This window comes from Phragmites australis, chromosome 5, assembly GCF_958298935.1.
Source record: "Phragmites australis chromosome 5, lpPhrAust1.1, whole genome shotgun sequence".
Taxonomy (NCBI): domain Eukaryota; kingdom Viridiplantae; phylum Streptophyta; class Magnoliopsida; order Poales; family Poaceae; genus Phragmites; species Phragmites australis.
The window spans coordinates 8369127-8394972 of record NC_084925.1 but is presented as its reverse complement, the minus strand read 5'-3'; the positions used below and the strand labels follow the sequence as shown (position 1 = coordinate 8394972).

The 25846-nt window shown below is 43.0% G+C and overlaps 1 protein-coding gene and 1 pseudogene across 2 annotated transcripts; one reads left to right on the top strand and one right to left on the bottom strand.

Annotated features, from left to right (window-relative positions):
- The first annotated feature begins 168 nt into the window (after nt 1-168).
- On the top strand, nt 169-8964 carry LOC133918681 (uncharacterized). Of its 2 annotated transcripts, none has more exons than XM_062362670.1 (3): nt 169-362; nt 446-567; nt 8719-8964. In XM_062362670.1, exons 1-3 carry the CDS (start codon nt 241-243, stop codon nt 8742-8744), a joined length of 270 nt encoding a protein of 89 aa, XP_062218654.1. In that variant the 5' UTR covers nt 169-240; the 3' UTR covers nt 8745-8964. The 2 variants fall into 2 exon arrangements, with proteins under 2 accessions (XP_062218654.1, XP_062218653.1); XM_062362669.1 differs by having other exon boundaries at nt 446-636.
- Nucleotides 8965-9361: 397 nt separating this feature from the next.
- On the bottom strand, nt 9362-24573 carry LOC133917793 (uncharacterized; annotated as a pseudogene).
- Between the last annotated feature and the right edge of the window lie 1273 nt (nt 24574-25846).

Genomic DNA, 25846 nt, shown 5'->3' with positions numbered 1-25846 from the left:
ATATGCAGAACTGGGGTTTCGCACCGGAGAAAGAAGAGGGTGATTCTAAATGGACCGGGCCAAATACCATTTGGGGCCTAAGTTGGGCCTGGTGCACTACGGAGGCCCAAATAGATGCCCATCTAGGCCCATCAACGTCTACTGCTCAAATCGCAAGGTCCAAAACCCTAAAACCCGCACGGCCTTTTCGCCGCCTCTCCTCAGCCGCGAGCTCGTTCCCCTCCCCGTCCCCGGCAAGCCATGGCGTCGCGCCTCCGCTCCTTCACCCGTCCTGCCGCCGCCGCCGCCGCGTCCTTCCTCCGCTCCGCAGCCAGCCGAAGCCCCGCTGCCTCCCTCCCCCGCTCCCTCGCTCCCGTCCTCAGGTAAGGAGCCCTTAGATTATCCACTGCCTGTGAAGATGTTTCCCGATTAGGCTTCGGTTTAGCTGTGGTTTCATGTGGTGCAGGGCATCGGCCGTGGGGCGGCGGATGGCGCTGGCGCGGTCGCTGCAGCCGCTGCACAGCGCGGTCTCGGCGGCGCGGCTGACGTCGCGACTGGGGGCGGAGGTGGCACGGGCCGTGTCGCAGGGTACGCTCTGCAGCTCCTACCCGGGAGTCTGAGTCTGATACAGTCTACTAATCTTTGCAAACCCTACCTGTGAGTTGTGGCTGCCTGATTGCTTGTCTGCTCGTTTATTCTAGTTTGCTTGTCTGCTCGTTTGTGAGTTACTAAGGAATGTGTTGTCTGTCACCATGTGTCTAAACATTTTTCCCTGGTTATGTGATTAGATGGAATCTTTGTCATTCATGGGCCAAAACTCTTTTCATTGATTCTAGATGAGTACACATATCCACTAATAGGACACGTGTGTAAACATTTTTCCCTGGTCCCTCGAAGCAAATTTTTTTGAATGCTGGTTCCAATTGTAGGGATGTCATCAATGGAGTTACTAAGGAATCTGTTATGATTTATTTATTTTAAATAATTGTAGGGTCATACTAAATTTGAAAATTCCTGACTGATATAAAAAGTCTTAAATGTAAATGTAAGACAGTGTTAGCATTAGATTAGCTATGCAAGGTTCCATCAAAAGATTCTTAGCAAAGTAATATTGGAAGAGCAAATAGCCAAATATAAGAAATATCGAATCAGAGAGCATCTGCACTGATGTTTCAGTAAGAAAGGGAAGATTGAATTGTTAAGTCTCTCGTGTATGTTTGAACCTAGTGAGAACAGTGAATGGGGAATTATTCGTGTCAGGTTTATATCATCAAATGTAAGAAAGGGAAGATTGAATTGTTGAGTCTCTCATGTATGTTTGAACCTAGTGAAAACAGTGAATGGGGAATTATTTCATGTCAGGTTTACATCATCAAATGACCACTAAGGACACTAACATATTGAAATTAGACAAATGTATGTGATAACCAGTGCTTCTGTGCATTTTTCCAACCCTTCTGTTATGTAGTGTACTACTGTACCTGCATTTAAGAAGTTACGAATGTAAATATTGCAGCATCCCTATCGCCAACCTTCAGGCTGGGTCCTCTACCATTCTATATCCTTTCTGAAACAGTGCCAATCCCTATCTCCATTTCTCCACAATAAGTGGACAAGTATAAGCTTTGCTTCTAACAGCATGTACTACTAACCACATTGGAGGGGCGGGCCTGTGATGAAACATGAATTTATACTTTTTTCCGATCATACACGAAACAGGTAACTTGATTCTAATAATCTAATCTGTTCATTTTGGCTAATAGCTTAATGATTATATGACCAATGTCTTGACAGTTGACACTTTAAATGTAAGAAACAGCAGAGCAGATGGTAGCTTATATAAACATATCATTTGCTGTGTCAATGTTGCTGCCTATTAGGATGCATAAGTGAACATTTCAAATATGTACAGATTACTGTTTAACATAAAACCATGTGGAAAATTCAGTTTAGTCTTCAGTATAACACACCAACCCACACGCACATACAATAACACATTCCTGTATTTGTGTCTTTGATGCCATATCGACATCTTTGCTAATAAATGTTGTATTGCTTTATCTATGACTCTACATTGTACAAGTGTGATATTTTTACAGGATAGCCTTTTCTTCTGTTCAAGTTTATAGGGAAAATTCCTTAATGAGAAAATTGTTTATGCCAAATAAAATAATTAGTGTTACACATTTTAGTCGTGAATTTTGTACTAGCTTATTTAGATGATATGTTATTTCCAAAGAAGACCTTGACTAATAGAATATTGAATTAATTAGTGCACAAGGCATATTTTTATGTGCTAAGTGTGCAAGTGCTTGAAATAGCAAGGGGTTACATAGCCTACAGCAAATGACATATTGGCTTCACAATGTTTAAGATAGCAAAGTTGAGAAGAAAAACAAAGCCAAAATGCCCATGGGCTGAAAATCTTCGCACATAATCTGATATGGCTCTAGGGTGGTTCTAACTCTTGAAATATAGTTCATTCTCAATTTTCACGTAGGTGTTGAGAGTGGAAGGTTCATGGTTGTTACGACGATGTGGCGAGGCGTGGCAACCCACCACCTTCACAACTTTACAGCGACATGGCGCGTGGCGTGACGACACTATACACACCGTGGCGAATACACACATTGTAGTCTAGGATATTAGCAAAAGGCAATGTAAATATAGCTCAACAGTTATAGTCTAGGATATTAGGAAATGTAAATGTAGCGCAAAAGACAAATAGCAATGTAAATGTAGCACAAAAGACATAGAACACTCTGATCTTTCAAAGTTTCAAATCTCTCATCTCATAGAACACTCTGATCTTTCAAAGTTTCAAATCTCTCATCTCTCAAAAAGTCATCCAATGCAAACTCATCGAGATCGTTAGAAGCATCCACGTTCTCCGCACCATCTTCAGTAGCATCCATTGGTTTGTCACCAAAATCATCAACATCAACATCATCCACAATGATGTCTTCTTCCTCTCCCTCCTCCTCGGTGTCTTCAACCACTCTTGCTTCTTCAACCACTCTTGATATATGTCTTGCACGACGAGCATATGTCCTAGGAAGGTTATGGCCTTGAAGCTCATGTGATGCACCAATTGCTTCATCAACTTGGTCCCATGTGAGGTCCGAACCACTAGTACCTTGAGGTTGGGCCGTTGGGTCAACCCATTCATTTTCCTAATCAAAGTCTTTCATAACCAAAGGGTCATACCTTTTACCCGCTTCCTCACGGTGCTTTCGGAACCTACTAGTCATTTTTTGATTGTAGGCAACATAAACCAAATCATTCAATCTTTTATGCTCTTGCCGGTTTCTCTTCTTAGTATGAATCTACAAGCAACCATAAAAGCAAGCAAAGTTAATAAAAATATATTACTAATTTTGCGAATTGAAATGTGGAACTTGAGTACTTCACTTACAAATTCAAAAGTGCTCCAATTACGCTCACAACCGGATGATGAAGCACAAAGACTAACAATACGCTTTGCAAATCTTTGTAAGTCAATGGATCTACCACCATATGCACGCTACCAATCAACTAAATTAACAATAAACATGCATATATTACAAGTTATGCCTTAAATAACATGCTAAAATTACAATTTTAAATCACTTACAGGAGTTCTTTGACTTTATAGTTTGGAGGGCCATGCAATTCTTGAAGATGTCTTCACGTTGATCTTCGTAGAGCATGGATTGTTCTTCAATTTTGTTTTGAAGGGTCTCATCTTCCACCATTCGTGCAAGCACATAAAACAACCCCTTAGGTGCTCAACATATTCATCATTTTCTTTTTGGATGGCATAGAATTTTTCTGGGTTGAAAAAGAGAGCAGCACCATAGAGTGGGGTGTCCATTTGCCTATCCCAATGGCCCTTAATAATTAATAAGATTTTATTGAGTAAGCTTCTCTTGTTTCCAGTACAGAAGGCAACCTTTATCCTCACTTTTGCATGATTCATGAGAGAAGCAACCTCTGGCATGTCAGGCCTCTCATCACCATCAACCACCCTCAACACAATGATAAGTGGTAGAGAAGCTCTAAGGCAATCCTCAACGGAGTTCCAGAACTCCCTAGAAAGCATAATAGCATACACCACCTTTTTCCCGGCTACTGTCTTTGCTAGTTTGCAACTAGTCCAATCATCAAAGGTAAACAAATATCTCAGTGCATCTCTATGCTTGTGCAAACTCTGCAAGGTGAGAAATGTGGTAGCAAACCGAGTTGCTGCTGGTCTCACAAGATCCCTACCACCTGTCTTCTCCCTCATTGCACTAAGAAGTCTTTCATGCCTATAGATAGGCTTTTTGAATTCCTTCAACTTCCCTACATCTTCCAACATAAGATCCAAGCTCTATGAGAAGCTTGCCCGCTGCCTTATAAGTTAGCCCCATTATCAGTGACAACTTGCACAACTTTATCTACTCCAATATCCCTTATTCTCTTCTCTAACAAATCAGCTAGCATGATTTGGTCATGAATTTCACCTGATGCATCAACTAACTCCAAGAAGAAAGGCCCCTCCGAACTATTGACTAGGAAGTTGATCAAATGGTGCCCTCTCCTATCCGTCCATCCATCTAACATCAATGTGCAACCATATTGCTTTCATGCATCCTCATGTTTCTTCCTCAAATCATCTATCTCTTTAACAACCTTCTCGAGCAATGGCTCCCTAAGCTCATGGTAGGTAGGAGGCTTGTACCCAGAACCATATTGTGCAGTGGCCTCTATAACAATCACAAACTGTCTAGAATTTGTGGCATTGAATGGTATGCCACTCATAAAAGAACCTGACCTACTCCACCCACTCCAAGTTGACATCTCTTTCTTCCTTTGTCGTCATGCTAGCTTGGATACTGATTTGAGAAGAACCCTTCGAATGTCTTTCTTCCACTACATCTTTTAGAGTTCTCCTAAGCATTGAACCAACTGACTTTGTGTTAGGCTCTTTTGGTGCTTTAAACTTCAAGGTAGATTGTTTCCTTTTGGCAGCTGTCCCTGAACTAGGATGCACAATGCTTCTAGTAACATCTTGGGACTCCTCTATCACATCAATCACATCATCATCTTCTCCTTGAAGCCCTCCTTCGTCATTAAGCGAAAGTGGTCTCTTCTTGCTCTTCAAAACAGCTTGCATCTCTTGAGCGATGGCTAATGTGGTTTTAGCACACTTCAGAATATCTCCATAACCACACACAAGATGCTCCTTGAGCCTTGTAATTCCTCCAGTTATAGTTCTATCACACAAGCAACATTGCAAGAGATCTCTATTACCAATGATCAGTTAAAATGCATATTTCCACCCCGGATCAGTTGACCTTGCCAGTTTCCGCCTTGGATCAGTCTTTGGATCATACTTTGATGCAGCGTCCGAAGCCTCCGCACTTCCAGTTCCTTCAATAGCCATGTTCTGAAAAAATGTGGCAACAACTTAGAATATTGCGAAATGCTAACAGAAGAAGTGAAGAACTAGTTCTAACTGCTGTTAATCATTGGCAATAGACTACAAGAACTAAGAACTAGTGCTAACTACCAATAATTAAAAGATGTGCCTACTGCCTAATGACCTAACATCGCATCCATGTTCAGAAGATGTGCTAACAGATCAAATAGGCCATAGCCAATCCATCACATATGTTTAAGTATAACAGATGTGCTAAAATATGCCTAACACCATATATGTGCCTCATGGCCTAACATAGTAGCATCACAGCGTAGAGATTTGTGTCTAACATCAATACATCATATGTTCTGTGCTCGTAGATGTGCAGAACGCCAGAACCATATTGTGCTAAGTGCTAACATATGCCTATTTCCTAACACCAGTACATTACATTTGTGCCTACTGCCTACTAACTGCCTAACATCACAACGTAAAGAGAACAGAGCAGAGAGAGGAGAGAGGTAGAGAGCGTACCTTCTCGGGTGATGGCGGCGGTAGCAGACTTCTAGGCGGGGTCAGCTCGGGACACGGGCACAAGGCGACGACGGCGGCGGCGGACTTCCAGGCGGGGGTAACGGACTCCCAGGCTGGGGCGGCGGACGTCCAGTTGGCGGACGCCCAGGCGAGGGCAGCGGATGTCCAGGCAGCCGGATTTGAGGGCGGCCGGTGGCGCGTCGGACGGATCTGAGGGTGGCGCTGCGACGAGGAGCGGTCTCGGCGGTGGCAGCGGACCAGACGCTCTCTTGGTCTGTGACCACTCGATCTCTCATCCCCCCTTCTAATCCCCTCCGCCGAACCGGTATGACGCCCACCTCACGAAAACGGACGTCACATGACGCCTTATCGATGCCGCGGAGACGCCATGCCGATATGGCGGACGCCAGAGACGCCGGTGCCGTGGCGTTGCTGTGGCGAGGCCCAAACCACCGCCACGCCGCCATATCGTCGTTATGGCGACGATATGGCGACGCCATGATAACCATGGGAAGGTTTGCTTTAGTCAGTGGCCAATTTTCTAGTATTAGGTCATTTACTAATTGCCGTAGTGCTATATATGTCCGTGATAGAATAATGATGTGGGATGAAAGTGGAACTTCACTAGTTATGTGAACAAGCTTGGTAGAATGTTGTCATAACACTACTCCATAAAACTTTTAGGTTCACTAATACACGATAAAGGGGATTGGTGCATGCTGTACCAGTAGATAGCTGATGCAAGCTAAAATGGATGTGAACAGTTTTCTGGGTGTCATCAAGTCATTCTTAATTTAGCTTATTAACCTATTCAGTTTTTATCACAATGGTAACGTATTATTCAGTTTCACAGTCATTTAGGTTATTTATATTTTCAATTTTATCGTTTATTATCAACTTGTGTCCATTAGATACTTTCATTCTTTCGTTTAGGCCTTTACAGTCTCTTCTCTCTTTTCTTCCCCATTTTGACAATGTAAGGATCAATGACCTGGTCCCTCAACTTCCACTGATCATTCACTTTGGTCCCTTGAGTTCCAAATAGTCCAATTTTGCCCCCAAAGTTTCCACTTTGTGCCAAATGAGGACATCAGCTGTCTTGTCACACCGCACAGCTTGCGTAGTCAGCACAACTACCTTCCCAATCTCCTTTGGTAACTCAGCTGGTGCAATATATCTTGACTGCCCCCTTGTGATACTTGCCAAGCGATTGTGCTCACCAATACTTTGCCGTCCTCTCCCCCAAACCATTTCCTGTACAAAAAATAGAGCATCACTGCCCATATGTTCTAACATTGCCACTGTCTGGAGTCCTGAGCTACATCATCCACCTCCCGCTGGTTTCCCAAGTGCCACCGCCAGACAACTGTCAAATTTCTTGAGCAATTCTTGTGTTTCATTTGATGTTTCTCCCTTTTGAGCTCATGAGTTGTTTTGCTGAAAACCGGGCCTCTTTTGTCTGTTAGATTTGGGTGGCTTCCTTTTTAATTTTTTTGCTAAGATGCGGTTTGAGATCAATGGAGGCTTAATGTTTTCATTTCTATTGATTAATGGCATGGGGATCTTGCTTTTCATCCTTTTCCATGTTTCAAGTTACATGTACGATTCTTGACCTAAATTTCAAATTCTCTGAATTATTGGATGGGAGTTTGCACACGTAGGTCCCAAATGTTAGGGTGGGTGTGTTGGTTTCAATACACAGCTCAACCAGATAGAGAGTAGGAAGCGAAGCCCACCAAGGAAGGAGATGCATGTCTCACCAACAGAGTGGTGATGAAGAAGTGAAAACAGGATGGTTATCATGGTCATTTGTATATACGATTCAGATGTGAGGAGGGAGGGGTGCGCTTGCAAACTTCATGGACATATTTGGCTCATTTGAAACCTCAAGGACCAAAAGTGATCCTTTTGCCAAACTTGTACAACCAAAGTGGTCTCATTAACCATAAGCCTACAATAATGTGAACCAATTTGTGCATGTACAATATGGAAAGCTACAGTGCCTGCGTAATCTAAACCATACCGCATGATAATTCCTGCTAGTTTGACAAGTCAATTGGTTTCTGCTTAAATTCTGCTTGGATGTAGTATCTGAGTATCTATATAGTGAACTCATGTCTTTGCTTAGGCTTGTTATATATCAAATTGTCACCCTTTCTTACTGTAGATGTCCATGTCACTTTTAGATCTAGCTGTCCTATGTACCAATCTATCTTTTCTAAAGAAATGCTTTTTATTTTTCCCAATTTCTTTGTTGTGATTTTCAACATAGGTCATGGGTTGTTTTCTTGCTTTGGCTTGACTTAGTATTTTACTAAAAAACAGTAAGCCTCCAAAATTCGTGCTTCTGCACCATTATGAATATGTGACTTATCTTAAATCCTGCTCTGGAACTTTCATTGTGCACCGGCCCCAATATTGGTGTGCTGTGCCATAATGCTCCTCTTGAACTCTATTTAAGTTCACAAGCGCATTAGTCAATCTTGAACTATTTGCTTTGTTTTTATTCCCAACTATAATTTCTATTGGACAATTTAAATTTGACAATCTGGTTTTGCATTACCCAATATGTTCTTTGGGCAAAAGAAATAGTGGAGAGTAATGGACATCTTTTGTTCTTCGTTTCTGGACTTCACTGCTATATATGGGTCCCGACTTCAAACATGTTCAAGTTCATGGCGTCTGATTCTTTCCTTTGTTTTGAACCATAACTATTATGCTTTAGTGTAGCCCCCGTTCCCCATGTTGTTTGCACATTGATGCATGTAACTGATTTTGCTGCGCCACAATCTGAAACTTTTGTTATCCCTTTTGTCTTGCAGAGACGGGTCTCAGTGTCCCTCGATAATGAAAAGAACCACTTTTGGCAGCAGCAGTCCAAGACTCCGTTACCTTGAATAAGTTTTTGTTAAATGATTACCCTATTTATTCTGGACCTCATTTATTCCTGGTAACAGTTAGTTTAAACTCCATGTGAGCTCAGGTTTTTATAGAACAAAATCATCTTTTGTAAACAATTTGGTCAACTTGGACCATCCGTCTCAAAGAGCTAACATTGTTGATCGGTACGTTCTTAGTGCCTATTGATTTGGTGTCTTTTTTTGTAGGTTTCCAAAAGATTGTTCTTTAGTCTTTACATACGCTGTTTCCGTCTCATGCGCTTTCTGGTGAACCTACTTGACATGGACTGAGTGAGACGTCTGGTGGCAAGTAACATAGAGATTCAGATGCAACTTGTCAATCATTCGATTTATTTAGCGATAGCAAGCATAGATGAAGATGGGGCTCTTAACATTGTAACTCAAAACTCAGGTAGAAGAGTCGAAGAGGCGAACAAGAAAGTCCATCCAAAAACGTCTAAACTCCAACAGGCACTGCACCTGGAAACAAGTCAAAAGGGACACATGGACCTACGCCCTGAATCGGCATGCAAGAGCTAACAAGCACACGGCTTGGTAGCTAGCGGTACTGTACACTCTCTTTAACCAGCGAGCTAGTTCATCACCACCTGTTCATTGCGTGCTACGCTGGCGACGAGCGCCATGCAGCCGGAACCACGGGCATCGGCTTTCATGGCGCCCACTCTAGCGCCGGCGCTAGACCGGTGACCTCGGTGATCCATGCCCGGAGAGCTTCCTCACCATGTCTATCAGGGCGTCGGCCTGGAATCATGTCTATCAGGGCGTCGGCCTGGAAGAGCACGGGGTGCGTCCTCCCGAAGCCGTTTGACCGCCTGCACACGGCCATGTGCGCCGCGAGCGCGACCTCCCTATCGCCGCCGTTCTTGCCGGCCTCCTCCACGACGTCCTCAGTGCACAGCTAGCACACCCACCGCCCTGAGAAGCGGCGCCGCATCGCGCCGATGTACGCCGGTGTGCACTCCTCCGACATGCCGCAGCACTCGCACTCGGCGTCCTCCACCTCCGGCGAGCGCGTGGCGTCCCGCGGGTCACCGCCGCCGTCGTGGCTACCATTGGAATTAGGCAGCTCTAACTCGATGCGGCCAGCATCGTAGCTGCGGAGCTCGTGGGACGACGGGGTCCTCTGCCGCTTGTGAGCGCCGTTGCCGAAGCTGCCAATGATCGTCGCCAAGAGCGGCGTCGCATGGTGGCCACCACCGACGCTTCTCCATTGGGTGCCGTCGGTGTTTGCTTCTCGTTGGCGCTTCGTCTTTCTGAATAAGTGTGCGTACTTTTAGCATATTTTTAAAGCAATATTACTATGTGTACTGTAGTTAACTAGCAAAGATTCCCATAACAATCATTAAAAAAACTATTTTTAGACACCTAGTATGTCTTTTTACCTACGGTTCATATTTTCGCATATTTTCGCAGGAGGCTGCACAGCTGTCTATGAAAATCGTACAATTTCTAAAGATTATTCCTTATGTTAACCACCTCTGATAATAGTTAGATTTCTACAGACGGACGACATAAGCAGCCGCCTGTGAACAAATTTATCTCCAGAGGCTGTTTCTTATATGAATCGCCTTTGGTAATTTGCCACGTATTTTTAAAGGCAGATCCTTATATCACTCGTCTATGGTAATCTCATTATAAACAGTTCCTATCCGCATAGAGCTCTATTTAGACCAAGCTGCTCTGTTCGAATAGTGCAGCTCAAAGGCGGCCGGGATATTTAAAAACAAAGGGGATATTTTGTTTTTGAATTTCTTAAAGGAGCTGGCTATCTAAGGTAAGAGTATCTTATAGCTAGCATCTTTTTGAAATTTAGATCTAGATTTGAGGCTTAATTAAGAAGGATGGAACTAAGCTTCGACACCCCGCTGATGCTAGCCAATGGAGAAAGTTTGATGTCATGTATTTAGATTTCGCTAAAGAACCAAGGAAAGTAAGATTCGCGTTGAGTGCCTATGGAATGAATCATTTCAGTGACATGAGCACCTCACATAGCACTTGGCCAGTGGTCCTAGCCATCTACAGCTTTCCTCCATGGCTATGTGTGAAGCGGAAGTACTTTATGCTATCCATTCTTATCCAACCCAAAAAAATATGGCAACGATATAGATGTATTTCTGGATCCATTGATGAAAGATATGGCAAAATTGTAGAACGATGGGGTTCGGGTGTGGGATGAGTTCTGACGATAGTACTTCACACTGAAAGCTATGATTTTCATTACCATCAGTGATTATCCCACCCTTTTTTGCCTATCGAGACAGGTTAAAGGGAAGCAAAGATGTGTAATATGCTTGGATTAAACCGCATCTATGTACCTTCTGTACTCACAGAAGTTAGTGTACATGTGGCACCGATAGTTCCTACTTAAAACTCACAAATATCGCTAGATGAAGAAATATTTTGACAATACGATGGAGCACGGTATTGGGTCAAAACCTCGTAGCAGGGTACTAGTGTTTGAAATGGTCAAGAACATCAAGGTTGTTTTTAGGAAGTCATCGAAGGGTAAAAAGAGGAAGAAAAGTAAGATACCGACCGGTATACTGTGGAAGAAGATGCTAATTTTTTGTAAGGGAAGGACTTGGACGTTTGCCACAGCATCGATGTCATGCACGTTGAGAAGAATATGTGTGACAGCATCCTTGGCCTCTTATTGGACATACCGGGCAAGACAAACGATGTAATCAAGTCACGTAAGGACTTGGTACATTTGAAAATCAGGACAGAGCTACACCCTGAAGACAGACCAAATAGGAGAAAAAGCACTATGCAAGTGCTTACGTGGGGTGATAATCCCGACTGGTTACTCATCTAATATCAAGAAACTAGTCTTGATGAAAGATTTGAAGCCAATCAACATGAAGTCTCACGATTGTCATGTAACGATGATGCATATGTTCTCTATTGCAAATAGAGGTATCAAGCCAGGATACATAAATGTGGTCATCACACGGTTATGTCACTGCTTCAACGCAATTGCACAAAAGGTGATCGATGCTAAAAAACTGGGTGCTTTACATAGTTATTTGATGGAGACTCTATGACAACTTGAGATGTGCTTCTCTCCATTTTTTTTTTGATGTCATTGTACACCTCTTGGTTCACATCGTGAATGAGATAATTGCATTGGACCCTGTATTCTTACGTCAGATGTATGTGTTTGAGCGGTACATAGGCATTCTCAAGGGCTATGTACGGAATTGTGCTCACCTAGAGGGTTCCATGATTGAGAGTTACAATAGCGAGGAAGTCGTTGAGTGTTGCATTGATTACATAAAAAATTCAAAGCCGATACTAGGAACATATCCATAGTTCTTCTCAAGTAAATTGCAAAACTCACTCACTCCCACCATGGCGATAATATGCATATCTATCAGCTTCGTTAATTGCAAAACCCGCAGATGTAAAGTTCTATTGAACTTCTCATGTCATTTCTTAGGAGCTTGTTTGAGACCATACAAGGATTTCAACAACTACATATCTTGTCCACCTGATCTTCTAATACAAACCCATTAGGCTGATCCATATAGATTTTCTTATCCAACTCTACATTAAGGAAAGTTATCTTAACGTCCATCTGATAAATGAGAAGACCATGTGAGGTAGTCAAGGAAAGTAGTACTCTTATCATGGCCAATCTAGCGATAGGTGAATGAGTATCAAAAAATCTTCACCTTCTTTTTGGGTATAACCCTTAGCCACAAGCAGAGCCTTATACTTTTTGATAGTACCATCAGGCCTAAGCTTTCTTTTCAACACCCACTTGCAATCCACAGGTTTACAACAAAAAGGTCGATCTATGACTTCCCAAGTCCCGTTGGCGAGAATAGAATCCATCTCGCTACGAACGGCCTCCTTCCAGTAGTCTACATCTGGAGATGTATATGATTCTGAAATAGACTTGGAAGTGTCATCCACAAAATACACAGTGAAATCATCACCAAATAATTTTTATTGTTCTTTGTCTCTGACTCCTTCTTGGAGCTTCACTGTCATCCTCCTCAGAAACTAGTTCATGTGGTTGTTTAAAATACTAAAGTGATATGATAGGTTTAGGAATTATCTTAGAGATTTAACTAGAAGTATTATGTATATCCTTCACGAGAAAAACATTCTCAAAGAAAGTAACATCTCTAGACTCCATAATGTATCCACAAGAATGTCAGGTACATCAAATTTAACTACTAAAAACCTATAAGCAATACAACGATAAGCATATCCCAGAAAGACACAATCCACTGTCTTAGATCCCAACTTGCGTTTTTTAGTTATTGGTACATTGACTTTCGCCAAGTATCCCCAAGTGTGCAAATAAGAGAGTGATGGTTTTCTCCCTTTCCATTCTTTATATGGGGTTTTTTCCTTATTCTTGGTAGAAATTCTATTTAGAACATGACATGAAATCAACAAGGCATCCCCCACTATGCCTTAGATAAATCTGCAGTGTGTAACATGACATTAATCAAGTCAGTCGGGGTGCTGTTCTTCCTCTCGGCTACCCTGTTTGATTCGAGCGAATAGGGAGACGTTCTCTCATAAATAATTCCATATTCCTTACAGAATAAGTCAAAATTACTAGAGAAATACTCTCCACCACGATCTGACCTAAGTCTTTTAATTTTTCTTTTCAATTGATTTTCAACTTTCGCCCTTATATATTTTAAAGTAGTCTATAGCCTCATCTTTCAATTTCAATAAATACACATAACAAAATCTAGATGCATCATAAATTAAAGTCATGAAATATCTTTTTCCACCATTCATAAACACACCATTCATTTCACACAAATATGAATGTATGAGTTCTAATGGTGCTAAATTTATCTCCTCGGGTGTCTTGTGAGGCATACATGTTTGCATAGATTGTACACAACTTTAGTACTTAGAACCTTTGATAGTGTAAAAATTCAGAATTAAATTCAATCTAGAAAGCTGAGTCATACAACCAAAGTTTATGTGACATAACCATGAGTGCCAAACACTAGTCTCATCTTCATTAATATTACCACAAATATAGTTCACAGATTTATTACATAAATCAGAAAGGGAAAAACGGAACAAGCCTCCGCACTCATAGCCTTTACTAATAAAGAGTCCATGCTTTGACACAATTATTTTATTTGACTCTAATACCACCTTAAACATGTCTCTACAGAGAAGGGAACTGCTAAATAAATTCTTGTTTATTGAAGAGACATGATGCACGTTCCTCAACTGCACGATCTTTCCCAAAGTAAACTTCAGATCTAATGTGCCAACACCATGAACAGAAGCATGATACCCATTCTCCATTAAGATAGAAGAATCTTGAGCGACCTGATAAGAAGAGAATATGGAAATGTCAATACAAACGTGTACATTAGCCCTAGTATCAATCCACCAACTGGTAGACTGATTCACTGAAAAAACAGTAGGTAAATTACCATACCTACTAGCTCCATCTTCAGTGTTGTCAATGGTCACATTGACAGACTTGATGTTCTTTCCTTGATTAACTTTTTTTCCCTTTGCGGTCTCAGGAATCTTTAGCCCAATGGCCAACCTCACCGCACATGAAACAAGATTTCTCTTTATGCAAGGCTTTTAACAAGTACCTTCGAGCTCAACCTGACTACGACACGATAGCCGGCCGCAGGCTGACACACAAGACGGGTACGCAATAAGTGCTACCAAACAGATTACCAAATATTCTCTGTTGCTGTTTCTTCCTTTTCATCTAACAGTAAAGTTTCTTTTCAGCAGTGCCACCACCAACCACCGGGCAACACCAGCTGATTCTATGCTACGTGGAACGTGCTCCTCACGCTCCGAGCAAAGAATATCAAATCCCCCGATATAAGTTCAATACAAGATTATTCGTAACTAATTTCGGTAATTAGTTTAATTCCATGATAACATGACATTGGTTACATGTTAAATTATGCAGAAATACAAGTGTATGTTTCTCAACGCCAGTGCACTCCCGGATATTCGACGATGGATCGCTGAGTTTATGGTATCTGAAGTCATCAGCCCACGGGGCGAGTTCCACTATAGAAGTCCTAGGTTGTGAAGTCTTATGTAATTATGAGTTGATTGGAACTTTGTAATATTTGTGTTGCAATTCTGTGATGAAGTGAGTTCTTATACAAGTGTGTTTATCGATATGTATTTGGATGTGTTGCTATTGTTTGCAGGGAGAAAACGGCTGTCAAATCCTGGCTACATTCCAGGATGCAGCCAGGAAACAGCTCATTCCTACAGGGCAAGAGAAACATAAGTGACCCGTCACCTATGTCTTTCTCCCTGTACATACGTGAAAGCCATAAATGACAGGTAACCTAGTTACTCGTCACTTATTATACGATATAAGTGACGAGTAACTAGGTTACTCATCACTTATGTCTTTCTCCCAGTACATGGGTGAAAGTCATAAGTAACCGTCACTTATTATACGATATAAGTGATGAATGAAAAGGTCACCCATCACCTATAAATTTCTCTCCAGCACATAGGAGGCGTTTATAGGTGATGGATAACAGTTGTTACCTGTCACCTTTGTTCATCATTGGTGACAGGTCCTTACCTATCACCAATGACTAGTCATCAGTGACACGTTCGGGGTGATGAGTACCGTACCCGTACCCGTCACCCATAAATATCATCATCCGTCACCTATGTCTGTTTTTCACGTAGTAACTTGTAAACAAAGAAGATGTTTCTTCGGAGTCTGTTCCATGATGTTTAATTTTTTCTAGCATTTGGACTCAAAATACTAAGCACTCTTTGTGAAAGTGTGTGTTTAACTCAAGTATATGATCCATTCTTAATTAGAATTATTAATCAAAAAAGTATTTGCTCTGAGTCTCTGTTAGGATCACAGTAAATGTTTACATCAGAATCTCACTAGAACAAGGTAAAGAATGACACTACAGTTGATGCGCGCCCCAATGAAACAATGTCAAGAATTAAAAGTGTCAAATGTGTGTTAATTGTGCACGCTTACCATAATATGCACTTTTTCAATTGAATGATTAGCTTTATGAGATACTACATTGTAGGGTGGTCAAAAAAGCTCACGAGCTACTCGAGTTTGACTAGTTTTAGACTTGATCTCAAAACGAGCCAATCTTGAGCCTAAGCTAAGACTCGTGAGACTTACAAGCTCGAACTTAATAAGGCTCGTGTTAATGAGTATTGTGATTTTTATTTGAGTTTATCATCTTACCAAGTCTATACAACCTTCACTTTCCTCATATATCTCCAAGACTCAATGAGACAATGTAAGGATCGAAAGAGATGGATCATCCTCAAACCTATCTGAACTGGAGCCAACTCAAGCTTGACTCAAGCCGAGCTCGATCCTATCCCTAAGCTCGGCCATCATCGTAGACTCGTTCAAGCTTGGCTCCATCTTTTATCAAACTCAAGCCCATTCCTAAGCTCGTCCATCATCATAAACTCGTTCGAGCTCGGCTCGATCTTTTATCGAGCTCGAGATAGAGCAAGCTCGCTCGAGCTCAGCTCGTTAACAACCCTACTATATTGTTTCAATATATTAGTATCACTTTCGTCATCATATCGAGAAAGTTGGTTTAGTTTCATTTGGGAACTTATTGCAATAGTTGTTTGCAATGCTTGACACCATTGGCTAAAATTGATGCGCAACAAGCAGCAAAAGAATTTGGAAAGAATAAATTATGTTCTTCAGAGTATATATAATGGCGTGCTTAGAAGATGTGTTTATGAAAAAACTGGATTTTCTTTTCTTAACTGTTCTGATACATATGCTTAGATAGAGGGTAATATGCTTACTTAAACATCGTTGCTTATATTATCGCTAATTAACTATATTTAAATATATGTAGTCTTTGTTTGAATTGAAAATTAAAATTTTTATATAGATATTTAAAATTCTTATTATTTAAGCACTAGTATTGTTCATGCCTCGTAGAACAATGGGGACGCGCGCCAAACAGCAGAACATTATGCTGATGGCCCTGACCTACCACATGCACCCGAAATATCTGAAGACACCTAGCTTTACTTGGCTCCATTCCAGTCGCCTGCTAATTGGATGCTGATTTCGTTACCTGCCATTAATTTTAGTTCCTTCACAAAGGCTCTTAAACCTTCTGCTATTAATTTTTTTCTTCTGTGCTTTGATGCGATTTTCCATTTATTTCTTCTTATGCCTAGGTGAAGTGATCTTTTAGACCCAGAGCACATTTATCACGTCAGCTAAGCCGCCCATTCGCACAAAGCCAAATATGCTGATGTTATTTTTAGTACAGCAACCATTTATTTTAGCACAAATCCAAATGCATTTACGGTTCATAAGCTTGGTTCTTCTTTAGAAAATAAAACGGTGGATCTCGTAAATATGTAATGTCCAAGAGAAGGTCCACTAGAGACCCAGTTCATCTCCATGATCCCATAAGCCCACCTCCTTAGGAAACGCATGCAACGTAATCTCAGCTAGGGTAGAAACAAGCTCGGCTCGGTTTGAACGAGCTCGGCTATGAACGAGACGAGATAGGCTCGGTTTAGTCAACTTTTCAAGCTGAAAATTAGGCTTGGCTCAGGCTTGATGGAGGCTCCAGCCAGCTCGGTTGACATGAGAGCCAGGCTTTGGTCTTCACGTTGCACAAATGGAACTAGTGACCCACGTCGTGGGGTCCACCAGTCAGTGAGTTAGAGTCTGCTGTCTCGTGCCTTGCAGCTCGAACACTCTAGGGTGATAGAAAGATGCCCAAGCAGGCCATGGCCAGCTGTCAGAGGGGCGGTTTGAGTGGGGCGACAGCGAGGCTCATGGAGATGGAGAAGATCATGCTCAAGGCCTCTGCCATGAATGCCAGCAAGGACTAGTACCTACTCAAACATCGGGACCCATCGGAGCCCTACCATTGGCCGGTGTTGCTCCCGGACGCGCCGCCCTCACCCCATGCTGGAAGACGTCCTACCTGGCTTCGGAGACGGGGTGTAGGGATCGATGATGTCCGAAGAGGGGGGTGCATTAGGACACCTAAAACTAATCGGCTCTAAAAACTTCACCAGATAAACCTATATCAATTTCTATCTAAATGTGCTCTAAGTTTATCTAGTGTATCTGCTCTACCGCTCAAAAGGTTTATAAACCTCTAGCTAATCCTAGCAAACTACTCTAAGAAAGTAAACATATAAAGGTAGATTGCAAATATGTAAACACGGAAACAAAAAGACGGTAGAAAGAGTAAACTCAGCACAAGGAATTTTTATCACGTGGTATCGATGGTATAAATGCCATCTCTAGTCCATATTGGAGTAACCACCTAGGCTATTGCTCCCAAACAGCACCCGGTCATAACCCTTGAGCCACCTAGGCCTTAAGTATGTTGAGCCACCAAGTTACCAAGGCAAGGTCTCACCACAAGCCTCTTTTCTGGTCACTTGCCGCCATTTTCACTTTGGAGTTTGAGCCACCGAGGCAAGGATCTCACTGTCCCCGTACAAACGTCTTGCCATCGCTCCACATCAAGTCGGAGGGTCAATAAGTAAGAGCCACCAAGGCTCATGGTGCTGACGAGTCACAAAAATTCTAAGGTGCTGACGTACCACTTGGTACATTATAGAATCACTCATTGATCCTCTCTCTAAAAAGCAACACCTAGCAACAACTCTCTCTAGACCTAATAGTACTAATCACTCCCTGAACCTTGTATTAATTGCCTTGGATGATTACTTTTAGCACTTTGGTGTCTTGGATCTCTTCTCAAGTGTCTATGAGCTTCCCTAGACTTCAGCACACTCAAATGGTCCAGTGAGGAGGTATTTATAGCCTCAACCCTGCAAACTAGCCGTTGCTCCAACGGCTCAAACAGACTGTGAACACCGAATGATCCGACGTCAACAGTGTATAAACACCAGACCATCCAGCGTGTACATCAGTAGCAACTAGCGATTGGAACCCCACTCAAACTCATTTGTGAATACCGGATGTTCCGGTATAACTTTGAACTCCATCACCGGACTATCACCAGACCATCCAGCGTGTACATCAGTAGCAACTAGCTATTGGAACCCCACTCAAACTCATTTGTGAATACCGGATGTTCCGGTATAACTTTGAACTCCATCACCGGACTATCAGGTGTGTATACTTGCTGACCAAGCCACTTCTCCCTGTTCATTTGTCCAGTGTGTATAGTTCTCTGATCACCAGACCATCCAGTGTGTGCAAATCTTCTCTCCACTGAAAATCTTTTGGAAAAAGCTCCGGTGAAGCCTCCGGTGTACATTTCTTTTGATCACCAGACCATCCGGTGAGTTCAAAATATTTCCTTTAAAGATCTGTACAAGTTCTGTAAAATTCTCCGATGTGCACATCTGTGAGATCATGCGATGAAAAATTAGTTTGAATAATGAAATTGGTAGGGCAAAGCGATTTAGCATAATGACATTAGGATGATATTAATGAGTTGCTAAGATATTGCTTGGATATCCTTGGATAGTATAGATGGTTTGATGCGCTATCAGAAGTTGGTTTTGCTTATGTTAGCATGTTGATTTTGCTTAGAGTTTGTGTGGTGTTGCATGAACTAATCTTGAGTCAAGTTGGGAAAAACTTGTGCTCGTACTTGTTTGTTGATTCATGTGCAGGTGTTGATCGAAGGCGAACGTGGTCGATGAAGGATCGACAAACTAAGTTTAGTGAGGAACTGAGGTTCAGCAACTAGGTTCAAGAAGAACTGATGTCGTAGTGATAGAGGATGTCATACATGACGTTTGGGCTTGAGAACAGTGTATGTGAAGATAAGGTCGCATATGTACGACTAGGTGCGTTGCGAAGAAGGGCAGACGTACGCGAGGTCGTGGGCAACCAGATTGTGTGTTCGGATGATAGAGTCGTTCGAGTACATGGCAAGGTTATCCTGTGGTCTAATTGGTCGAAGAGTCTAGTCCCATAAGGAATCGAGTGCTAGTCTGAGTTGGACTTGAGCACGAGTTGAATTCGGTTATGGGTGGATGTGTCTTGGTATGGTTTGTGTCTGGGTAGGATACGACCAGGTTTTTTTACAAACCAAGGATAGTTTGGAGGGCTATATATTGAGAGGGTCTCGGTTAGGGTAAGTAGAGCCAAGAACGAGATCAAATTTAGACTTTTAATCTAGGGAGTAGATCTGTCTAGGGTTTGAGATTTCATGGAAATATTTGTTGGATGCTTTGGAGAAGCATCTTGTAAACTCACCTATGCAATGAAAATCAAGTTTCGTAAGTTGATGAGTTGCTGATTCAAATTTTTTTCTGTTCTATATTATGCGTACTTAGTTTTGGTTTTCGATTAATTTTGTATTTCTATTGAGTTTTATCTTGATTTAATCCATCCAAAACCTTGGTAGAATATCTAGTGTTTGATCTGAGAAAATTTTGAGTGGCTTTGATTTGATCTCGAGTAGCTTTTTGGTCAATTTGACTAGGTTTTGATCTACCCGATTCTAGTTGACACAGTCTATTTCGACTAGGCATAATTTTTGATCCATATATCCTATTGACTTGATTCTTGTTGGGTTAGTTTCGTATTTGAATCTAGTTTCAGCTGTCCAAATATTGTTATTTGTCTTGGTACACTTTTAGAAAAACGTAACAAAAAATTAAGAAACATGATGTTTTAATTGAATCACTGAATTCTGAAATTGCAAGACTTTAGATTCTAATTCCTGATGGTGATGCTTCCAAGTCATGTGACTTAATTTATATTGAGCTCACTTCTCTTACATATGTTCATACTTATACTGTTGAGAGACTCAAAAAAGAAATTGAGAAGAATGAGATACTTGTTGTATTAAATTGTAGACAAGTTAAAAATGCTAGTTGTTCAACGTTTGATTTGCTTAATTTAACTTCCTGTTCTAATTGCTTAATTCTAGAATTGATGTTGCATGATGATAATGCTAGAGTTTCTCAAATAGCTAATGAGATGATTACTCATGAGGTTCTTTCATGCTCTAATTATTGTAAACAAAAGAAACTCATGAATATTACTTGTAATAATTGTTCAGCTCTTTCTAAACAGGTAAACAAGGTTTAGGTTTTGATCCCTATACTCGTTCTAAGACAAATGCACTCACTATTATCAGGGCTCTTTGTATTGCCAAATTTGAAACACTTGCTGAATCTGAACATAAGAGGATTGTTTTTAAGTTTGTTGGATTTTTATCTTCTACAATGAATGTGTCGGAGGATTAACTCCTGTCGCAGGGATTTCGAGAGACCCCTTTTTAGAGATTCGGCCGGGGGGATGATCCTGAATAAGTTCGTCGGAGAAATGAATGAGGGCGGATGTAAATGCAACGGCCGGTGGTGGGGGATGATCGACCTAGTGCAAAGGGAAGTAAATGCACCGGGGTTTAGACAGGTTCGGGCCGCTCAGGGGCGTAATACCCTACTCCTGTATGGATGCAATAACTGTCCTGAGAGAGATCCCTCAAGGATGTAGCTGGTTACAAGTATATTGTGCCTAACTAAGAGCTTGAGGCTCCTTGTTCTTGGGCAGGGACTACGGTCTTGTTCTTGATACTTCTATGCTCGATGCTTACGGTCTCTTCTTCCTTTTTCTACTTCCAAGTCCCCCTTCTCTTCTGTGTGCCGACCCTTGAAAGGATCGAATAGCCCAAGAAGGGGGGGGGGGGGTGAATTGGGATATTAATTTTTTTTTTAATTAACTACTGCTTGACCAAATAAAACTTATAAGAAACGCAAGTAAGGAATTTTAACTAGCACAAGATAGCTAACCACGCAAGAATTAACTAAGAAAGACAATTCCTAAGAAGAACTTGCAATAATAACAAAGCTCAAAATAAGATGCAAGAAAGTAAAGAGTTGGAGAAGACAACACCGATTTTTTTTCCGAGGTTTCGAGAAGTTGGCACTTCCCCCTAGTCCTCGTTGGAGCATCCACCAAGGATGTCGCTCCCCCTTGAGTCACCAAGGCTCAAGTGCTCCCTCTTGATTACCCCTTCTCCATCTCCGGATTGGCGGGTATCAAACCAAGTACATCCTCTTTTTCCGGGGCACCCACAATTGCTCCAAGAGCTCACCGAGAAATCCTCCGATCACCAAGACCGTCTAGGTGTTGCCAACCACCAAGAGTAACAAGCCTCAAGCTTCACTTGACATAGACCAAGCCTAGACAACAGCTAGATGCACACTTGTTACTCTCCAAGCACTCAAAGAAGTCCTTAATCCTCAACTAAGAACTTAAAATGGACACAAGTGCTCCCTCTCTTGCCTCTAAATGACACACCAAGTGTATGAGCTGCTACAGGGTCGCAAGAGCTGCTGTTGAAACCAACTGAGTGGGTATTTATAGCCTAGAGATCAAAAATTAGCCGTTGGCTAACCACTCTCATTTTACTGTAATCACCGGATAATCCGCTGGCTATATCCTTAAGATCACCGGATAGTCCGGTGGGTTCAAACCCAGAGCCAGCTGTCACTAGCCGTTGCACGGCAACATTTGTCCGGTGATAAACTCCGGTGAACAACAGTCAACACCGGATAATCCGGTGAGTACAACTCACCCGACCCTTCGAATTTCAGAACCTTCTGCAAGAAATACTCCGGTGATACTTTTGCTAGCACCGGATAATCCGGTGAGTTCAATTTGTCTGAGTTTCTTCACAACATTTCTCCGGTGGTCTGCCAGCTAAGTCACCGGATAATCCTGTGAACGTAATTTTCCACTGTGGCCCGAAGCAATGCTCTCTGCAAGAAATAGTCCGGTGTTCATATTATGCATTCACCGGATAATCCGGTGGGTACAAAATTGTTTTTCTCCGAAAATTTTCTCTGCTGGAAAAGCTCCGGTGGTCACCGGACTTTCATCACCGGATATTCCGGTGTAACACTTCTGAAATTTTTCATATAATTCGGATGCCTCAATTAGTGTTTATCCGGTGAGTATTAGACATCCATCAGAGGATAATCCGGTGAATAAATGTTTTGTGAGCTTGTCCAATTCAACTCTCTTTGAGCTCTAATTCCTTGACAGCTTCACCATGGACTTGTATGCTCTACCTAGTGCTAGAATTTAACAAGTGTGCATCATCTACGTCTAGACTCACTAAGTCAAGCTACTACTTTTAGCGCCCCTTTATAGTACGGTCAAAAGACAAAAAGAAAAGGAGACCTATACTACTCTAAGTATCCTCCATCTCCTTTGTGACACTTAGAACTAGAAGATCCTTAGTCTTAAAGCATATGTCCTTTGATTGTCCATATAAGCACTTTAGGGACCAAGATTAACCAAATGTCATTGTATACTGAATTTTTGATTCCCTTCAAAACAAATTGTTAGTCACAGTAATATGGTTGTCATTAATCACCGAAACACTTACCACTTACCTAGGGGCCTAGATGCTACAATCTCCCCCTTTTTGGTGATTGATGACAACACAAATAACAATAGAGATATGAATTTGAAGAGCAACCTATCATACTAGGCAAAAGAATGTATAAAGCAATAAAAGCGAGATAAAGCCTAGCGCTACAAAACTATCATGCTAGAATAGGTAGGAATTATGCGAGCATGAAAATAAACACAATGTGATGACAGGCGAAACACATCCATATACAGAGCCAGATAGCCTGTCATAACATCAAAATAGCCTGTCATAACATCAAAATCAATCCATAAGATCCAACATTTCAAAACTAGCTACCCAAAAATCTAACCTCCCCCTGAATCAAAATCTCACTAGACCCACCAGCTACTTTCTCTACCAACTCCCCCTATTACTAGACTCTCCCCCTTTGGCATCTAAGCACCAAAAAGAGAAAACTAGGACATGACTAAGCAGCCGGAGCTGGAGAAGATGGAGGACCCGATGCTGTCGAAGAAGGTGCCACGACGAACTAAGAACCGTCGGCCTCGGAGTCGGAGCTGGACGAACTGTGACCCGCAGCTGCTGTCGCCTCAACGATCTGATCCTGCATTGACTGAAGAGTAGCATCTGGAGCGTCAAGTGCTGGCTCAGCGACTGAAGAAGGCACAACTGACAGCTGAGGGACATGAGGAGAGATGACTGGCTGCTGCTGCTCGGGGACTGTCGGCTGTGGAGTGTCCTCGAAGCTCAGAGGGCCAGTGGGTATAGGAGAAGTCAACGATGGTAACACTGGCCTCTGAGACATCCCAGCAGGCAGAGAGTACACTCCGGAGGCCAAGAGAGCTGACAGAGGGAAATCGGACCCTGGAGTACGCAAGAGTGCACTGACACTGCCTGGGAGATGACTCGGGGCAGGAGCCGAAGCAGGTGCTGGAGCTGGCAACTGAAGGCCCTGTGCCTGGAAAAGAACGGAGAACAATCTGGCGTTGTTCTCACGGTCTGCCTGAAGTGCTGCAAACATGGCCTGCTGCTGCTGCTGTAGTGACTGCATCAGTGCAAACTGCTGCTCCTCTCGGCGGCGAGCATCCTCCACCTGAGCTGCCTGCTGCTGCTGCATCTGCCGAAGGATAAGAGTGATCTCCGAAGGCACTGCAGCAGAGGGCTCGGTGGTAGCTGTCTCAGTATCTGAGGAAGGAATTGAAGTCTGAGGCGCACCCTGAGTAGAACCACCAGCCTCAGCATCATGACGTCTCGGGAGTGGTGGAATGAACTCGATATCCTCCGAGTCACTATCGTCGTCTTCCAAGTCTATGAAGGCATGAGGTAGCTCTGCCTCGGCCTCTGCAAGGGCCTGGTCCTCAGCGGCAACTCTGTCTCGCTCCTCTGCTAGGATTTGCCGCTGAGCCTGCGCCATAGCACGCTGTCCGCGACGTCTGTCCGTCGGAGCGCTAGGAATATAGTCCGGGAATCGCTTCGGGGATCGCTGGTAGACGCCAAGATGCTCTGGATAATGAATCGAGCGAGCCAACAAATATGAGATGAAATGCGCGAATGGCTGCTGTCTGCCCAGACCCTCTGCTATGTTATCCTCAATCTCACACAAGATGAGATCTAAAATGTCGAACTGCTGATGAGTGAGGATAGATAAGAGCAACCACTGCTGGATACTGGTGATAGCCTCTGCGTTCCCGATCCTAGGCAACAGGCTGCGTCTGAGTGCAAAGTGAACTGCCCTCGCCTCCGGAGTCAGCATCTCTGGCAGTCTCAGTGAACCTGGAGGAAAGGGCGACCTGAACAACAGACGGATCTCGTCATCCGTCGGGAAAACGCCACCGGTCAGAGGACAACGAGGAGGATGAGCGTTCGGATGAACGACCTCATGCAAGAATCTGGTACTCTCCTGAAGCCTCAGAGCCTCGAGCATATCTGCCCGGTACAATTTGTAGACCTCTCCCTGAAACATGAACTGAATGAACGACCTGTCGGGAGCGATCCATACTGTCGCATAGAATATTCTGACCCAATCCCCAACATATCTGTCCACCTGAGTGAGGAGAGCGGTGAGACCGGGGAATGCATCAAAGTGTCGTCTCACATCAGCTCCCCCTGCAGCTGACTGCAAGTACTCCCATCTCAGCGTCCTGTGCTGGCTTAACTGAACGCTCTTCCTGCCAAATGAGCGATAGAAGCTCTCCTGTACCACTGTCCAGAACCGGGGATCAATCCCCTCCTCTCTGACCTCAGGGAACCACTCCTCGACTGGTACGAATCTCAGCCTCTTGATCCTCGGACCCTTGCAGGACGTGAGATCAAGCAAACGGACCTCTCCCTGAGCTGGAGGCTGCTGCTCAGACTGCTCGGACTGCTGCTGCTGTTCAGACTGCTCGGACTGCTCGGACTGCTGCTGCTGTGTCTCTACTGCCTCTAGCTCCTGGCGAACCCTCTTCCGGCCCCCTGACCGGCTGGAAGGCGTCGAACCTGACCTCCCGGAAGCACGAGTGCGGGTGGAACGGCGTGTAGGAGGGGTGGTCTCATCTCTGATCACAAAACCCTCCTGCCTGTTGTAGGCATCAACAGCAGCAAGCGCTCTGTCCCATTCCTTCTGAGTCTTTGACTTCTTCTGCTTCGGCTGCTCAATTGCCTTGCCCTTGCCCTTGTCACTGCGATTACGACCCATCTGACAGATG

Coding starts and splice junctions, on each gene's coding strand:
- LOC133918681 (XM_062362669.1), top strand. CDS start 241: ATGGCGTCGCGCCTCCGCTCCTTCACCCGTCCTGCCGCCGCCGCCGCC. Junction 363..445: donor TCCCTCGCTCCCGTCCTCAG/GTAAGGAGCCCT, acceptor CATGTGGTGCAG/GGCATCGGCCGTGGGGCGGC.